Source organism: Crocodylus siamensis, chromosome 4, assembly GCF_052110815.1.
Source record: "Crocodylus siamensis isolate JL-2025a chromosome 4, ASM5211081v1, whole genome shotgun sequence".
NCBI classification, from domain to species: Eukaryota; Metazoa; Chordata; order Crocodylia; family Crocodylidae; genus Crocodylus; species Crocodylus siamensis.
In genome coordinates, this window is record NC_143398.1 from 169,826,193 (window position 1) to 169,845,840 (window position 19,648).

Sequence of the window (19,648 nt, forward strand, 5' to 3'; positions counted from 1 at the left end):
GCAGTGACAAAAATGCCTAGCACCATTCTACCGTGTCTGCTTCCTGCTTGGAGGACTGAAAGATTCTGAACAGGAGAATACCAGATGAAGGGTATGAACTTACTTTTATTCAGATATGTAACTACCTTTATTCAAAAGAGAATGCAAGTGCTTGTATGAAAAACAACTATTCCCTAAATAGTTGGTTATACAAAAAGAAATTTGTGTAACTATCTGCAAATTGCCATAGAAAGGGATATGAACATCTATAGGAACGTTCTGCCATGTATAGCAGGTGGTAGTCAAATCCTTGGGAAAGCAATTGACTTTTTTTGTTCTGCTTGTACACTGGTTAATACAACAGGGTCCTGGTTGGTGACAAAGTCTCCTTGGTGTTACTGTAGTACAAACAGTAATTAACAATAACAGGAATTATTTAAGAAAATTATCACACTCTTCTTCTCTGTCAACACCACGAGGTATTGTTGCTGCCCTAAAGAATGATTCACTTGCAGTTATTTGTCTCCATGTTTAACTGTAATCACTAAATTAAAAAAAACCTGATCAATACATTAACTCCCATTATGAACTTAGTGCCAGAAGCTCTAAGCCTGGTCCATTGGGGTCAAGTTCTGGACCATAGAGTTTTGTAATTATTTTTGTTAGTTTCTTCTACAGAAGCTTTGATGTTTTCAGAAGCACAAGCATAGCAAACTTTTGCTTCTAAAGCTCTTGCCTCTCTACGAGTTGAGTTTTCCTGAAGATGCTGTTGGGAATGTATATGTGTTATATTAGTGTTGCAGACTGAGCCAGGGAAATCACATCTTGAGCACTGCTGATATCTCCTATTACTGCATTACAGGACAGGTGGTAAAGGAGAGGAAATATGGCAGATGATAGGAAGGAGGAAGCCAAGGCACCACACTGGACCTCAAGTCAACTAGCAGAGGCTTCTTCACACCCACATTCTCCAGAAATTAAGGAACAAGCTGGTGCAGGTGCCGGACTGGTCAGAAGTGCCAATGGATTTCCATACAGGGAGGATGAGGAAGCAAGCTATGGCGAACGTGAGCAACCAGGCACATATTCTAGAACCAAAGAGAATGGGATCAATGGAGAACTATCCACAGGAGACAGAGAAACCGCAGGTAACAAAACCAGACTCCTGCCCATCCTCCCCTTCTTTTCTCATATCTAGCTTTGAATGGGAGGCTAGAGTTTTGGCTTTTGTTTGGGGTTTTTCTGGTCTCTTTTATTGGACCAATAGTTGGAAAGAGAAATTGAACAAGCTTTCAGGCATAAAACACCCTTCTTCAGCTGTAGGAAAGAGCTGAAGTGCTTATCTAAACTTGAATGCTTGTCCAACTACTCTTCCAATTCTACACTTGGTCCAGTAAAAGATACCACAAAAAACCAAAACTTCGCCTCCCATACCTTTTCTTGGACCATCATGGCTATAGCAACACGTCAGTCCTGTCGCATCTGGCTTTGAAGTCAGTTTGGTCTGAAAGTGAACATAGTACATTTTCCCACCAGTGAGAGGGGAGACAAGGTGTTTGCTTTTATAAGGATAGGAAAAAACCTTGCATGTTCCTGGGACCACTTATGGCTGTGTTGGCCCCAGAACAGAAAAGTCTCACATCACCCTTCCAGTCAGGGTTCAGCCAGTGACTGAATGTCCTGCCACTTTTCTGCCAGTTATTAGGTGGCGCAGGACAACCATTTAGATGTGCTTTGTGATGTCCTGGGACAAACTGTTAGCACTTCTTATCCTGTGAAACCTTTTAGGGTTTATCCCAATACAACAGGCATGGGCGTCTGAACAGTCACACTTTGTCCTGAGAGAAAATGTTTTCCTGGGATAAATGTGACATCTGTTTGTAGCCTAAATGCTTCTTTGTCACCCTATCGATAGCTCCCATGCAAAATAATAAGCTTGTAACATAAAGCCATGGGATTTAGTGAAATAGCCCTAGCCATTCATGACAAAGACCATCATTTCACAAATTAGTGAAATGCTACCACAATCAAGCCTCTGAGCAGTAGTCTAAATATTAACTAATATGTCATCTTGGGTCTGGTGTCCGACTGATGGAATCCAGGCATAACCTTACTAAAGCCAGTAGAAAACCTTGTGTAGGAGAAATGAGAGTTTAATCTGTTATGGTATCATGGAACAAGAAAAGCAACATATGTTGCTGCATGCAGTGTCCCTGTTTTCCTTTAGCTAAGACAAATTCTGGAGACTTTACTCAAGGAGGAAAACCCTACTGAGCCTGAGTAGGAGTATTTAATCTGCAAGCATATCACCCTTTGCAATCATTGGGGGGTTTGCAATCATTGGGGGGTTTGTCTGTGAATAAATTCTATAGGCAGTTTATAAAGACTTGAAGATTTGGCTGTATCTGGGGGAAAAAAAAAAAGCCCAGAAAGCATGTTGTAGAAAATGAAAGAATTATGCAAAGAGGCTTCCCCTTTTAGAAATAAGTATTTTTTTTCTTTGCAAAACTCCTACTTTAATACCCAAATGTACAGTGGAAAGGGAAGTTATCTCTTTTACAGACACCAGTGTCATTGATGTATGCATCGATGCATGCTAAGAGGATAATCATAGCACCGTTTACTAACTGTTCAAGAACATTTTATGAGATGCTATCTATAATTTCTTTGCAGTTAGACAATTTTGAGTTTTCAGGCCCTAAAGTAGTTTCATAAGGGATTGTATTGGAATGATATGCCTTCTTAAAAATACGTAGATTTAGATTTTAAGAGATTATCCTTGTGGATAGCAACAATTTGAAGACGTTAAGGTGAAATAAATGCCTGCGTGGTCAATAATGTAAACCTGTGGTGGTGCTTGTTTGTGTGAAAGATAACAGAAACTATTTTTTTCCCCATTCACCAACTTTAGTCCATATATAAGCACCAAATAGGCATGCAGAGTTCCTTTTAAAAAAAAAATCACTCCATCACTTGCATTTTCAGATCATCATATTATTTATTATGTCTGATCCTAGCCACTGTAAGAAAAGAAGAATAGTGCAAAGGATAGGTGCTAGCCTAAAGCTTGAGCATTCTGGTTTCAGTCCCTTGATATGCCACTGATGATTTTTGTGATCTTTGGCAAGTCATTTTGGGCCTGATCTGAAAACACTTAGGCACCTAGGGCATGTCCGGATGCAGCCATGCAGTATGCAACGCCACAAACACATCTGCAGCACCACATATTACACAGTCAGCTGTTCTCTGCACTGCAATGTCGCACTGCCCATGCATGCACTGCTCCTTTTCTTTTTTCCCCCATTCAGGACTCAAAACAAACTGTTGGGGGAAAAAAACTGAGCAGCAGATGCGGCTAAAAAGCAGAGCCAGGCTGCCCAAAGCCATGCTCTGCTGCCAGCATGCTCTGTGTGGCAGGATTGCTGCAGCTGCAGCCCCAGAAGGCCCCCAGGACCCCAGGTAAAGCTGCTGGAGCCAGCTCAGTGCTGACTCTAGCCTCCCCTACAGCCCCTGGGGTAACTTGCCATGTGCTAAAGTGCATGTGGCATGGATATTCCCTGGGGACAAGTAGAAAGGTGTGCTGCTGCTACTTCTCCCCGGTGAGCCAAAGGTCTGTGCTTGTCTGGACATGGTCTTAAAGTGCAATAGTGACAGAATTTAGGCACTTAAGTTCAAGTCTAACTGCATAGGTTAATTTTTAGCTACCTAAGTTTTTGCCAGAAAATTTACTTGGTGCCTACAGTTTTGCTTGTGTTGCCAGAGTTCAGAGGTGCCATCATCTTGCTCAGCATCTTTGCACCTATTTTATAACAAAGCCTGTTTGGGATTCATGAACTAGGCATCCCTGCTCTCAGAGTTCCCCGAGCGAACTGATATGATAAAGATTGCTAGCTGAAACAAAAACACTCCACCCTAACACTGAAACTAAGGCGAAAATAACTGTATTGTGGAAGCATGTATACTTGATCGCTGCAGCTAATATTTTTTGTTTGCACAGTTAAAAATTGCCTTTATTTTTATCCTTTAGCCTCTATCTAAGATTTATTGAGTCTGACCTCAATATTGGAATCCTCTGAGTCTGGCTGTAGCATTGGTTTTGGTTGATTTCATTCAGTAGCATACTGATAATGGCTGCATTATTGAACAGCAGTGTCCCCTTTAAAATGGAAGAGAACTAACCTGATGACAGAAAGCATGCTGCAGGATATAAGGGCAGCCTCAGGGTCTGATCCTGCATCCATTTTTGTCAGTGGAAAAAAACTGTATGGGGCAGGATCCATCTTTAAAATTGTCAAATATCCCTTTGAAAATCATTCTTGCTAGCCTTTTACCTTATAAAAGTAAGATAAGTTAGTAATGCAGGAGCTCCTTCAAATATCCATCCATCCATCCACCCTCTGCATGTGTGTGTGTTCACTTCTGCTTTCTTGTTGAGAAGTAAGAAACCGATTTAGGCAATGTGAACTGTGCTGTGAAAATACATGCATCACCCATCTTATCCAACAAAGACTAAACTGTGGGCAGTAATATCTTCTGAATGATTCCTTTGTATTGATTGTGTTATTTTATTTCCAGTTATTGAGAACAGGACAGGTCCATGATTCCACACGGCTCGGATGGATTCAGAATGGAGGCAAGGGGAATGCGACCACACCCCCTTAAGCTCTTATATGCTGTGAGCTCTCCGAGGTCAGCAGCATGTCGGCACAGCTCCTGCTGAAGTTCTGCACATGCTGTGAACTATTTGAGCTCATCAGATGATCATCCCAGGCTCCTGCCACAACCCCTCCTTCCATGCAGCTCCAGAGCCAGGGGATGAGCATGGCTCCCCCTTCTCCCCCCTTCCCCCAACACTGAATTCAACTGCAGGGGAAAAAGAGGGAATGAGTAGCAGCAGTGGTAGCTCCCTGGGCTCTGGAGCTTTGTAAAAACAGGGGCTGCCAGACCCCACACCAATCAGCTGATGAGCTCAGAGAGCTCATGGCACAGGCAGCACTCTGGCAGGAGCTGTGCTGACATGCTGCTGACCTCAGAGAGCTCACAGAGCACATGCACCATGCAGCCGCCATACCACACACTTTCCCTCTGCTCCAAGCCCCTCCCTGATCCACCCCTACATACAGACACTCACACGCTTCAGTGGGTACTCAAGTCCAAGAATATAAGATCAGATGTTAAGTTCACTAAGCAAAATGTTTTCTCATCCTGGAAAATATGGATTATAAAGTTCATAAATATGTGCCTAACTTTGGAAAAACTGATCTCAATGGGCTTTGGAACAGGCCCCATATGAGGAGCATCATGGTACTAATTAATTTCTGGGAAGGGTCTTTTGGCCAATAATGATGGCTGCCTCTTGGCTGGTAAAAAATCCTAGTCAGGAATATAGGGGAAAAAGCTACCAAACCTTAAGAGATATCACAGCTCATCTCCAGTTAATTCAACAAATCCAACGCATATTTAACTTGCAAAGAACTTTAAATCATAAAGTTTGTTTACTACATTTATAATTCATTTGTTATTAGATGTCCTTTATATTTAGTAATGATATGATGAGTAACGTGTCAGTTTTTTATAGTTTGAGGTAAAAGTAGCTGGAAGTCTTTTCCTCTTAAGTAGAGTTAATGTGTCTGTATGTATAGTGACTCAGTGGAAAAGGATTGGGTTACCTATGAAGTTATTTGTTGAATTGTTTTTTAACAAGCTTAGACGGGATAAATTGCCTGGAATCCCATTCTCTGGGTATTTTGTTCTCAAGTCAGGTAGTGTCAGAGGAAGAAACAGTTATTGGCCAGTGTGCTTAGTGAGGGATCATGACAGACTGATACATGGAGAGAGCTTCATTGGTGAGCACAACACCCAAAGGTTTGGGTCATGGAGAAACTGCTGAAAGACAGGAAAAGTTGATGTGGCTCATCGGTAAGTTGAGAGATCCTCCTCCTGAAGAACATACGAATCCATAGGAGGAGTACATGTGACAGATGGGTGGGCTTTGAAATCAAGAACGTATGAGAGATTTTTGGTAAATGAGAAATTGGATTAACATAAGCAGTCAATCATGATTGTAAGGGGCTGGAAGGGACCTCGGAAGATCATTGGGTCCAGCCCCCCTGCACCAAGCAGGGAAGACAAGTAGGGTCAAGTGACCCCAGCAAGGTGACTGTCCAGTCTCCTCTTGAAGATCTCAAGGGTAGGTGATTGCACCACCTGTGGAGGGAGCTTATTCTACAGTCTGGACACCCTGGTTGTGAACAAGTTATTCCTAATGTTGAGTCTGAAATGGTCTTCCAGGAGACTGTGGCCATTGCTCCTGGTTTTCCCCAAGTGTGCCCTGGTGAACAGTTGTTCACCAACCCCTTAATGTACACCCCTGATGTAGCGGTAAGCTGCTACCAAGTCCCCTTGCAGCCTTTTCTTCTTCAGGCTGAAGAGTCCCAGGTCCCTCAGCCTTTCCTCGTATGGCTTGCCTTGCAAGTCTCTGATCATACAGGTGGCCCTTCTCTGGACTCTCTTGAACTTTCCCACATCCTTGTTGAAGTGCAGCACCCAGAACTAGATGCAGTACTCCAGCTGCAGTCTCACTAGTGCCAAGTAGAGTGGAAGAATAATTTCCTTGGTTTTGCTGGAGATGCATGCCAGAGTATTATTTGCTCTGCTTGCTACAGTGTTGCACTGCCAGCTCATATTCATACTGTGGTCAATTATTACCCCAGGTCCCTTTCATTCATAGTGTTGGCCAGATTGGCATTGCCAAGCCTGTAGGTGTGCAGGGGATTGTTTGTCTTTACATTTTTCGGTGTTACACCTCATCTGGTTCTGATCTGCCCAACTTGCCAGCCTGTCTAGGTCCACTTGTATCTGCAGCCTATCTTCATGCGTGATCATGCTTCCCCGTGATGATGGGAAGGAGGCGGGGTAGAGGATTTGATTTGGGCACCTGGGAATAAAAACAAATACTGTTCCCCTGGAATAGGAAAAGACTGAAAAGAAAAGAAAACTGAGGAGATTTAGTTCTGTTACAGTATGAATGTAAATGCTTCCTAACGGAATCATTTGTTTTACAAGTCTGTAGACTTCTTTGGTCCAGCCAAGTTCAGCGGGTACATTTAGGAAAGAATCTGGTGACCCCATTCCCTGGGTCAGTTTTTAAAACAGACAATTGGGTACATGTCTCCACACAGATGCAGCCGGGTGTCCTATGCTGAAAGGTGACTCTTTTGTTTCTTTCTGGTTTTTTGCTTCTCTAGTCCCCCCTCATTTACCAGTGTAGCCTTTCATCTCACCTCTGCTTATCTCAGATCCTGCCACTGTCTTCCCATTCCTCTATTCTGGGGTTCAGTTTCCTCATAAAGAGCCTCACTGCCGTGAAGTCAAGTAACTTTACTTCTCATTTCTCTGTGTGACCTCTGTACTGCCTCATTCTGCTAAGTGTAATTATCTGCAGGGCAATGCAGAGAGACAGCAATCCCCAGTGGAGTCTGGGCCTCAGTCAGGCAGAAAAAATTACTTCAATTGCACATGCTGACTCTGCAGCATGAGGGTGATTCAGAGAGATTTGCTTCAGTTTCAATAGCACTTGCTATGCAGCTGTGGTCTGATCCAACTTTTTTGAACAACTGGTGTTCAACTTCTGGCCTGTGAGCCAAATCTGGTCCACAGATCAGTCTTATCTGGCCCATAGGACTTCCACAGGCCCAGAAACTTGGCATTGGGGGAGCACCAGAAGCCAGTTTGCCACTCTGGAAGTCGTGGCAATTAAGGCTGCCACTAGTTCCCTGCTGCCAAATTTCTGGCCTTCTGGGGAGCTCTGCAAGTTGGATGACAGCCCCACATGCCTGATTGTACCAGCATGTGGGGTCACTCCACAACCAGATCTGGCACATGGGGCCAGGCCAGCATGTCAGATGACACCCTGAGACTGACCTTATGCTCCGACCCCATGCTAGATCTGGTCTGCGGATCAGGCCCATATCACTCATCCATTTTGTCACGTCCGATGACCGGTGTACCCTTGACCTGCGAGCCTGGGTCGGCACGACCAGCTGGACACAGGTGGGGTAAGGTGGTCAGACAGGTGGGTAAGCGAGCAGAGTCAGGAGGTTTAAAGCGTATTGGTTACACAGAAAGTTTATTTTTACTTACACTACAGAAGAATGCAGCGTAGGAAGGAAGTCGTGGTTGCACGGTGTAAAAAGAGAAGTTGAGCTATTTAGCACAGCACTGTAGATATTTTGTTGTTCAGATTACAAACTGAGTAATACAGATTTTTAAGCAAAGCATATAGGTGACTTCAGTCAGCAGGCTTTCGAGAACTCTTGATGAGAATGGACGAGTCGACAAAATCGGATACGCCTGAAAATTTTTACTGTAGGCGGAGAGAGAGGTCAGCGACTGGCCAAATCACTGGCTATGTCTCCTGGGCGTGCATGGAGATCTCCACTGAAGGCAGAAATCTTTCCAAAATTATAGCTTGTAGGGTGGCCTATTGCAACACGCCAGGCATGAATAATTACAGGACTGCCAATCATGACTGTGAACAGACTTTGTGTGTTTCTCACTTCTGCTCAGGTTTCATGTGAGATTGACTGCGCATGTGTTTTACATTTAAGCTGGGGGTTGGGGTTGGATACGGAACTATAATGACAAAATATGTTACATTAGCCTTTGACCTTTTTGCCATTGGCATCTGAAACCAAAGATTTTTCTTTGACACATTTCACAGGGCTAGAAAGTTGAGCACCAAGGCTTTCGAAGATTGATAGGGAAACTTTTCATTAGCTTTAATGAGAATTGGACTGCACTCTGAGCCCTGAAGAAAGCCACACTACACTCTCTTCATGCTGTCTTATGGAAATGTAGTAACCTCTTCTAAAAGCTGCAGCATTGGTTCAAGACTAATATATCTTGGGGCTGATTTGGCATTTTATGAGTACAGTAAAGTGTGCATGCCAAATTTCCCACACAGAAATTGCATGCAACAGGTAACCAGTTTGCTTTGATATAGTCATATTTTTCTTCCTAGAAACACCATTAATGAGAAAGCCAACAGGCCTTCTGCCCTAATGTAAAACTTCATGAACCCATGATTTTGGCAGTTCTAACATTACTGTAATGTAGCAGCAGTTATTTTCTTTGTTTAGCTATTTGTACTGTGCCCCTACCCTATCCATTTAAAATCTGACTCTACCTCAAGGAGCAGTCCTGTAAGGTCTCATTTACAGGAAAAACCACTGGGCCTTCTGTTTTGGGTGTGTGTTTTCAGTTGCAATATATGCATAGAAAATGTAGGAGAAGCAAGTGAAATAGCTGAGGAGGAAAAGTAATAGCATCTAAAGATAAATCTGATTTTTGAGTTTATTTTCTTTTATTTATGATTTTTACAAAGCTGAAAGAAGACTTCTTACCATATCGTTTACTAGCTCCCATGGAGAAGAAGCTGTTAATTAATCATGCCAGTCTCTCTCCTTTTGCTCAGGAAATTGTGGTGATAATTACTGTGTACACCATGCATCTCACTTGCTGATTTTGATACAAGCAAATATACATTGCATATCAGTGTTTCTGCTTTGTATTTGTTAGGAGTAACATGGATGTCATGTTTTGGGACACCTTATCTGAATGTATCAGACATGATCAAATCACATTATGGAAAAGAGCATAGTTAGAGGCTTTTCAGCACTGTATCTTTGAGGCATTCCTTAGGAAATATTATTTCACCATTCTCTTTAAAGCCTCCTGTATAGCTTCCCCTGGGTGGTTTGTTTGGAGGGGATTGGGAATGGGGCCAAGGAAATTTCCACCCCTTCTTAATATTCAAAAACTGCAGAGAATGAATTTGTCCTTGCCTCCGTGTTCTTTGGATTTTTAGCATATTTATTTGCTAAATAGAGTAAAACACTCAATTTGACTCAGTCCTTGCCTTTGTCTAGCTTTTCCTACTCTCCTAGAAATTTCGCAAATCAATCACTGTCCCTTTTTATATCAAATAAGTTAATTTTTTAAAAATTCTTTGCCATCTCTTTTCATTATATAATCCAGTTTTAAGGTGGTTTCTCTTCTCTAGCCTCCAATTTCATTCTGTCTGATCCTGGCTGTTCCTCTGCTTCAGCGTACAGGAGTGAAAGGGGTTAGATTTTCCCAAGTTATCAGCCGGACTATTAGAAGAATTCAGCCCCCCTCTTAGGCACCTTAATGAAGCGGCCAAACTTGTCAGCATGTGTTGGCTCCTAGGTTAGGGACAGACATTACACATAGACTGGTTTAAGTGATCAGAAACTGGTTTAAACTGGTAACGGAACAGATGTTCAGTGCACATAAACCAGGTTGCAAATGGCTGAAACCGGTTTCAGGTAAACCTGGTTGAATGTAGTATCAGACTTTACTGATTTGGGTGACACTGATTTATGCAATGTCAGTGCTGTGGAAGGAAGGGAGAGCTGCTGTAGCGCCCCCTGGCTTCTAGCCTGAGCCACTGCGGCATTTGCCTGCATGTCTGGGATGTCTGTGCAATTACAAACTGATTCAGTCTAGGCAGGTTAGACTAACCTGCAAAGATTCAATCAACTCAGGCTCAGGCTTTTTGAATGTCTGTCCCTAGCCCTATTGAGTATCTCCATCTAGCAAATACTTTTGAAAATCTGTCCATTTCTCCAGGTCCCTAAGTGGGATCTGAACTCTTTAGAAATCCTGGGCTCAGGTGTGGTGCTGAGCGTGTCTAGATAGTGCATCCAAAAAAAGTATAGGTTGGATTTTTAAATGTTCCTAAATGATTTAGGACCATGAATATTGATTTTTATGGCTTGGCTTTTCAAAGGAATTTAAGATTTAGCATCACTGAAATTCACCTATCACTTGCCTGCCTTCCCTCTGAAAATCTGCAGCTGTGCTTCCACGTCACACAGGCATGTTTAAAAGCTACATTTAGAACCAACTCTTCTGTAATAATGTCACTGAAATCAATGGATTTGTAGTCATGCACATCAAAATTGAATTTGACCGAGAGAAAGACAATGAAATGGCTGCTTTGGTTGTTATGTTCCATTCATTATTTTAACAAGTTTCAATGTTTCTTCTTATAACATGAACATAAAAAAAACTAAGCTCCTTTAAGGAATGAGAGATTAGCTTAATGTAACTGTGTTGTCATAGTAACAAGAGGTCTAACTTGTTGCAGTTGATGTTCCCAGACAGTGTAATCAATTATGACATTGCAGAGCTCATGATCTAACAACTGGAGTAACAAGCCTGAATTCTAAGTAAAATATCTTTAATAACATATTTTTTCTAATCACACTGTTTAGCATAATGTTTCCCTAAAATTGCTCTTTATTAAAATTGTATTTTAAAATATTCTAATGATACCCTTCTCTTGTGATTTGGCCAAGTTTTAGAGTCAGCATTGTGCACTGAGGACAAGGTGGTTGACTGGTCTCTGTTCCTTTTGATTCCATGCTTCATGCTTCATTTGCTGTCCGGAGAAGAGATATCCTGTCAAATAGTGTTCTAAATTGGGCACCAGACCTGGTTATATTTACTACTATGAAGTTGATGTTTTTATTGCTAACCATCTCATCCTTCCATCCTCCATCTCTGGACAAAGCCTTGCCTTTCAGCATACCTACTACTATTCCACTGTCTGCTGGTTTGGTTGAGGTTGTGAGCTTTTGCCTCACTGTTTGCTTAGACCCAGCCATCTACCAGGAGTAGTAGGAATTTCATTAATAGTATAATAGGATCTAGAGGTCCTGCTCAAAATCAGGGCTCATTGCACTAGACCCTGTACAAATGGGATATAATTTTCCATTAAGTGCAGAGCTGAGTTGAGAGGATCTCACCAAAGGTCCATTAACAAACCACAAAGCATTATTTTTCAAGGGTTCTGGGGGTTCTTGTTTTAATCAGAGTAAAATCAGCTAGTTGGATGAAATTCTGCAAATTTCTCTTCTACTTCAAAAGGAGGAGGCAGATACCTCTGGGATGCATCTTTGCTGGCTGCAATCATGGACTGTGGCCCAAGAGGATTTTGTGTCTCATTTTACAGCTTCCTTGTCCTCTGCTAGCAGCCATAGGCAGTCCAGAGCTTCATGGTCTCCCAGGATCCTGGATTGGGGAGTCTGCCAATGCCTAGAGCAAGTCTTGTGCCAGTCATTAACCAAGTCACCTACATTCTTTGCAGATCCCATTTTCCCTTTATGATAACTAATGCGTGTGCATTTTTATGCACTTTTAAGTACTGCTAAATCTAGTCACAAACTCAAACAGAAGACACTGCAAGTTAGACCAGCATTTCCCTAGCAGAGCACATGGTCCCCCTTTGCCCCCTGTAAATACACGTCTAGTTGCATGCAGGTACACCATGGCATGAAGAAAATTAAATATATACTCTCCTTCATACATACAAAACAAGAACATCTTCCCTCATTTTCCCAAGTAAAAAGGGCAGATGCCACAAAATCATTTAAAAATAACAAGTCACATAAACAAGCTGCTACTACTCCTAAGATTGCCAGGGGCTGCAGATTTTTCTTTCCAGGTTGCCATGCCAACATCTCAGTGCACTGACAGAGATTTCTTTTTAAGCTCCGCTGAGAGAAAGTATGCAGTCTGGGAGCTTATTTAGCATTCAGGGATGGACCTGCAGCAGGCTGAACAGCCTCTCTGTGAAGCGCCTGAGCCGGATTCAGACCGTCTGACAAAGGAAGCGAGAATCTTCTTCAGTGTTTGCCTCTCAAGGTTAAGGGAGTCAGCTATGTGGAGAAGCAGGGAGATTAGATAAGTGCAGTTTGCAATCAAAGGCCAGATTCTGTTGCCTTCGCTCAGGCACCCGCGGTAGTCAAGGAGAAGTTTTGTCGGAAGGAATGTCTCCATTTCAGAAGAAAAATGGCATATTTTTAGTTTTGATTAAAATTTTGAGTGGGCTTCCTCTCTTAGCCAGAGTTCAGCACATTCAGAACAGATCTTTTTCTTCTCTCACTTTTCTTTTCTTGGTAATGCAGTAAAGATTGAAAAATCGGGCATATAGTGCTTTTTAATATATATAAATTAGGCAGACAAGGTTCTCTGGGTGAATTTGATACCTTTTCTTATACTTCATTAGACTTAAGTTGGTCTAGTAAAAGATATCAGGTTCACCCAAAGAACCTTGTCTACCTATGTCCTTAGACCAACACAGCTACAACTTACACCCCTTTTTTATCTTTTACTTTTCTTAATAACAATCACGTATTAATAAGCACACTAATATTATTATAACAGCATACTACAATATGAACTATAATATATGCATCATATGGTAGTAAGCCTGATAGCACAATAAGATGTAATAATCACAATAATGTTAATAACTGCTTCTTAAATAGTAGCAATAACTTCTTATTAACAGTAACTGCTCATTGACCTTTTCTTAAGTGATAACAATAAAAAGTTGGTTGGCCTCTTAGGACTGAGGGAATGAGAGTGTATATAAGACAGGTAGTCTTAGATGAGATACATATACAGTAGTTAGCTGCCCTACTTCCCCCTCTTAATATCTATGGGCATGTGTAGACAAAATGGGGGCCCTAAATTGAAGCAGTGGGTTTTAAAAACACTGCTTCAATTTAGGGCGAAGTAAACCCCCATATTGTGCACACACCCATGCACTTACCTGCTTCTCCCGTGATGGAGAGGGGAGGGTGAGCTGCTGGTAGGTGGAGCGGTCCCTGGGCTGCGGGGGGGGGAGGGGCAGCTGTGCTTCCCTCTGCGGCAGTGGTAGACCCCCCCAGGCGGCACCCACCCATAGGCCTGGCTTGGTCTGTCCCAGGGGCACCACAGCTGTGGAGTGAAGCACCAGGCTCCTGCACAGCTCAGACAAGCAGATTGCCGCTTTTTTTTCTCTTGGGCATAGTCTGCCTTCCCAGGCTGCTGCCAGGCTGCCTACACAGGCTTCCTGCAGAGCCCCTGAGCTGCACAGAGCCCAGTGCTTTGCTCCATGGCTGTAGGGCAGCAAAGTAAAACTCCTCCAAGGAGATGTAGTGCCTAAAACTCCTCTGAGGAGTTTTAGTTTGCTGTGCCCCAAGTCATTTAAGGTGTATTACACTGCCGAATTTGGTACATCAGCTGGAATTACTGTGCAAAATATGCCACCAACACATGCAAACACCAACACCATTAAAACCGTGCAAAAGCATATAACCCACTTTAAAGTGTCATGCATATACGTCCCTCGTTTTGTCTACACACGGCCTATGAGGAGTTTGGGCTTGAAGTGCAAGTGAGAGTGAGACCTGGGTTATATTTCTGATTCTGCCACAGACTCCTTGTGTGATCTTGGGCAAATCATTTCAGCCTTCCTGTGCATCAGTTTTTCCCAGGTATAATATGATAATAGCATCTATCTTGCAGCATTATCATGCAACTAAGTTAGCTGTGCCTGGAGAGTTTGTTGAGAGAAGACACTATAGAAATATCAAAGTCTTGATGTTTTTATCTCCATTAATGTATTGCACACAGTGTGCAAAAATGCTGGCAGGTGCAAGGAACTGCTTATTGACCTGCAGAAAGTTGAAACAAAGACTCATTTACATAGGTAGGGATGTTTGGGAGATCCTTTTCTATATTTGGGAACAGAGTTAGCCAAACCTTTAAAGATACCATTGTCATTCAGACAACTACGTAGAGCCTGTAGAAAATAAGCATAAGATATAATTATCTGAGCTGGGAAAACCCGATGGCTCTTTTCAGAAAGTCATTTTAACTCAGTGCTGAATAGATTCAGTGTTTGATGGAAACCAGTTTCATTGAGAGAAGTATGCATTTAGGGGAAACTATGTATTTTACCACATTTCATATGGTAATTTTTCATTCCTTAAGTCTAGTTCTTCTGAGTGCATGATCAAGGTGGGGCTACTTTCAACCGCAGTGGGAGAGTCTACACATGACACTCTGTCTCCATAGCAACATGCTATGGTGATATACTGTCCACGGGCAAAAACTGTGATGCCACAGCTATATCACCATAGCGATGCACTCCTACATTATAGTGCATCGCTACGGCGATGTAATGGCTAAAAATAACTGCACAGCATGCATGGTATAGTATGCACTGTTACTGCACTGTCTTTAAGTACTTTCAAAAGGAAGTACTAAATAAATGATGGCACAGTAACAGTGGCACCTGAGCAGCACAAGTAGACATGCCCAGTGTGATCTAAAGTGTTAATACAACTAACTTTCACCTAATTCTGCTTTCATGCATCTAAATAGATGAGTATTAACAAAGAGGAACAGAAATTTCTGCTGCCTACGCTGTGTAGAGTAGCACTGATATATCAAAACTGATTTAATCAGAACAACAGCTGCATTAGAGAAGGAGTAGGATTAGCCATGAATATTGTGTATTATCAGTGCCCAATCTAACATAATGGTACCGTGCTGATTGCTGGTCATTTCTAATGTTGTGTAGTAACTGTTTGATTTCTTCTGTCTGTGTATGCAAAATTTATCTTTCCTTTCGCTTTAACTCTTCCTTTTTATTTTGATACATCAAAATATCAAATTATAGTATTGTCGCATTAGATCCTTGTTTTTTTCTGCTCCATTTTCACTGTGGTTTCTTATTGCTTCTTTGCATGTTATCTCACTTCTTCATTGTCTCCAGTGCATCCTTTCTGTATGGTCTGCTCCCAGTATTCTGCACAGGCCACTGCTTCTGGTGTTGGTGTTGACAAATCTTGTGGGGTGCATTGTGGTGCTACAGGGCATCTCAGGAGATCACCTGTGCTTTGCTTCTCCTGACAAATACATTGGCCAGTTGCAAAAGGCCCCATGATTTCATGAGAAAGCTGCATCTACCAAGACCTACACTCAATCTCTTTAGGTTCTGTCATGTGTGCCTTTTTTAATTGGAGCTGGATGGTAACTCCTCACTGGGAGTTGGCTCCATTCAGCAACTTTGTTGCCTAGTTTCTCCCATTCTTTTTCCCAGAGGGTAGTTCTGGCTGATTCCAGTGACCTGGTCAATGGTGTGGTAGAGGACGAAAAGCTGTTTCTTCATGAGAAATGACGATGCACTGATTGATGTCCATATAGCTGGTGGTGGTCATCTGACTCGTGTACCTGCCAGTCAGTGTCACCTACTACCTTCCTCCTCATGTAAGGGGGACTATACAAGATAGTATATATACGCAGGGAACAGGGGTGGGTTTTAGACAGCCTGGTATAATTCTGCATGTATCATTTAGGGCAATGTCAATATATTTAATGCTCTCTCTCTGTTTTTTTTCACCTTTTTCTCCTCTAAACCATTCCTCTGCCTGTAGGTCTTGAGCTTTCATAGCCCTTTCTTTTTTTCATGCCTTTTAAAGGTCTGACCCTTTTAGATCAATCTTCCCCACTTCTTGCAATGAATAAATCCTTGTCCCAGAAGAGGCTATGGAGCAGGGCCCTCCTGGGCATCATGGAGATGAAAGCAATACAGTCCTAGGAGGTTGAAAGAAAAAGTTCTGCCAGAGTATGCTTGGTTTGCTTAGTGCTGCAAGCATAGAGTGAATTTATATGCATTTCTTGCCCTAAGAAGGAGTCATGTGTCTTCTTCCCCTATTTCCATCCCAGGTCTGACTGTCTTAAGTTAACCACCCCAGTGCAAAGCTAATTTACTTACTGTATAAGGATTACAGGCTACAGACTGCCAGGTGAAACAAGCTCAGAATTTGAGATCTTATTGCAATATAGGACTATGCGACTGTGTGGATTTCACCATAACGCAACACATCCTTTTTATTGAATCAGAATTGTGAATTACTTGTGGTCTCCTGACATCTGTTTGAATACCTTTGGATCCTCATTTACTTAGGGTGTGGGCCAGTAGTACCAACAGGGAGGAACGGGGTGGGAAGACAGTATGAACAGTCACAAAGGGTCAGTCGGCTTAGGGGTTGATGACTGAGGAGGGCAAATTCCTTAAAGAGCCCAGTCTAGTGTGAACAGTGCCAATAGAAAGAAGCCATACAGGAGTGATGAGCAGGACACAAAGGCGAATCCAGAGGGCATGCAGGGGTGCAGCTGCACACCCCCTTTCAGACTAGACTGCACCACAGAAACCTCTGGGGACTTTTTTAAGTCCTCAAAGCAGGACTTTAAGTTCCCCCCTCCCCCACCACTTCCCATCTGTGTTCAGAGGCAGGTCCCCTCCCCCCGCCCCTTTTTTTCTCCTTCCACACTTGATACTGCCTACTGCTTTTCCCACTGTCCTGGGGGTAGAGGGGGCTGGGCTGATCGAGGGACAACAGCAGCAGCAGTGGCAGCAGGGTGCATTCCTCTATCTTGCCCAGTACCCCCAGGAGCAGGTGTAGGGAAGGAGAACCCACCTCTTCTGCTCCTGTTGCTGTCCCCAGCTAAGTCTAGTCCCATGCAGCCCAGCTGAAGTGGGTAGGAGTGGCTCTGGAGCTTCCCCCACACACTGGAAAGTGAGGACAGAGTTGGCAAGGGATGGGAGAGAAGGGGCTATGCCTGTGAGCACAGAGAGGGAGGGCAAGGGATTCTTACTTGCTTTGTGGACTTAAATAAGTCCCTGGAGGCTCCTGCTGTGTGGTCTGCCTGAACGTGTGGTGGGAAGGAAGCTGGGAGTGGAGTATAGCCACCTCTGAAATGCCAGGTGCTACTCCTGTCCCCCACCCCCTTTGCAAAATTCTGCATTCTCCCCTAGCAGGACACAAACCTTAGTGAAGAAGAGAATAACTGTAAAATGTATGCCTCTCCATGTGACTTCAGATTGTTTCATAGGGATTCAGATCATTCATATGCAAATCAGAACTCTGCTGGGTTTACTTTGTTATGTATATGTGTGTGTGTAAGCGTGCCTGGCCACATGCATATGTAAATATGCAGAACCATTCGTTGCAATCAGTAAGAGAAAGATGTCTGCCTTGATACAGTCAGGATAGTAGTTAGGGAACTAATGCTCAGAGCAGATTAACTGTGCAGCTGGTGCTGCATTGCAGAACTAGTTGCCTAAGCAGTATGTAACTGGCAGTATAAGCCTTAAAGGGGAAAGGGCACTATATTACTGCATTTACTTGTTCCTAGATTACTAATGGAATGTGTCAGGATTGTGCTGTATTGACAGAATAAGATTTTTAATCACTGAAAAAAGAATAATGATAAACCCTGTGTGCTGTACATAAAGATTAGTGTTCCTTTTTGACACGTATGCAGGACAGCTTTTAAATTAAAAAGAAAGCTTCAGGAAACAACCTAAAAAGTAATTAAAATGAGCATAGAAGGCACTGAAAGAGAAGTGTAAGGGCCAAATTGTCTGCTGGTATAAACAGCTGCAGCTCCTTGACTTGGGTACCTGTTCACCCATTTGCATTTGCAGAATGTTTGTTCATTAAACTCTGTTCAGATGGACAGAAAAGTGAGTGTAAAAACAAGATACTAGCTCCACATATATATTCTCCCTCAGAGAACTAGAAGTCAAATTAAATATAAAATCTAATTTTTTGAAGTAAAAATGTTTTTTCTTCTGTGAGCACTGCAAATCTAAAAATATAGGAGCTTTCATACATACAGTTGACATCTTCACCTGATGTAAATCAGCCTCTTGAATCAAGGGAACTGTGCTGATTTATGCTAGCTGATTGTTTGGCACATGGTGTTATAGTATCACCCATTAATTGGCAATTGGATTGATGATACATCAGGCAGAATAGAATACAACCTATCTCCCACATCTACAAGAGTTCTGAACTGCTACGAGTAGCAAATATTAGTTTCAGACAGTACACTTAAAAAGGTCCGACTCAGGAAATACTGATTCCCTATGTATGTGCATTAATGAAGAGCCATTTTCATAAATTCATAGATTCATAGATGCTAGGGTCGGAAGGGACCTCAATAGATCATCGAGTCCGACCCCCTGCGTAAGCAGGAAAGAGTGCTGGGCCTACATTACCCCAGCTAGATACACATCTAACCTTCTCTTGAATACCCCCAGGGTAGGGGAGAGCACCACCTCCCTTGGGAGCCCGTTCCAGACCTTGGCCACTCGAACTGTGAAGAAGTTCCTCCTAATATCCAATCTAAATCTGCTCTCTTCTAGCTTGTGGCCATTATTTCTTGTAACCCCCGGGGGCACCTTGGTGAATAAATACTCACCAATTCCCTTCTGTGCCCCCCTGACGAACTTATAGGCAGCCACCAGGTCGCCTCTCAACCTTGTCTTGCGGAGGCTGAAAAGGTCCAGTTTCTCTAATCTCTCCTCATAGGGCTTGGCCTGCAGGCCCTTAACCATACGAGTGGCCCTTCTCTGGACCCTCTCCAGGTTATCCACATCCTTCTTGAAGTGCGGCGCCCAGAATTGCACGCAGTACTCCAGCTGCGGTCTGACCAGCGCATCACTTTATTTGACTTTTATTTGACATTGCTATTGACTTTTCTATTTTATTGAATGGATAAAGGAACTGTGATGTTATGTTTTGCAGCCACTAGGCAATGCACTAAGGGCATCTGACTAATGAACACAGATTGGGTGTTTGTTTGTTTGGGGAGATGGGAGTGATGATTGATTAAAGCTTTCAAAACTGTTTGTGACAAAGGCGGGATATCTTTCATATTTGCCCAGGTGTGTGCCTTTGAGATTTGGAGTTTCTGTCTCAGTGTAAAAATAACCGAAGTTGCCCAGTGAAAAACA

The 19,648-nt window shown here is 42.8% G+C and overlaps 1 protein-coding gene across 36 annotated transcripts in view; it reads left to right on the forward strand.

The window, feature by feature from the left end:
- MAP2 (microtubule associated protein 2) overlaps window positions 1-19,648 on the forward strand; it is a 366,938-nt gene that overhangs the window by 265,822 nt on the left and 81,468 nt on the right. For 35 of the 36 annotated variants that reach the window (XM_090044877.1, XM_090044879.1, XM_090044884.1 and 32 more), the window contains one exon: window positions 842-1,127. The exons of the other annotated variant lie outside the window; for it this stretch is intronic. In XM_090044877.1, the coding sequence (XP_089901003.1) occupies window positions 866-1,127 (262 nt within the window). In that variant the 5' untranslated portion in view covers window positions 842-865. The remainder of the gene's footprint in view (window positions 1-841; window positions 1,128-19,648) is intronic. 36 annotated transcript variants of the gene reach the window in all.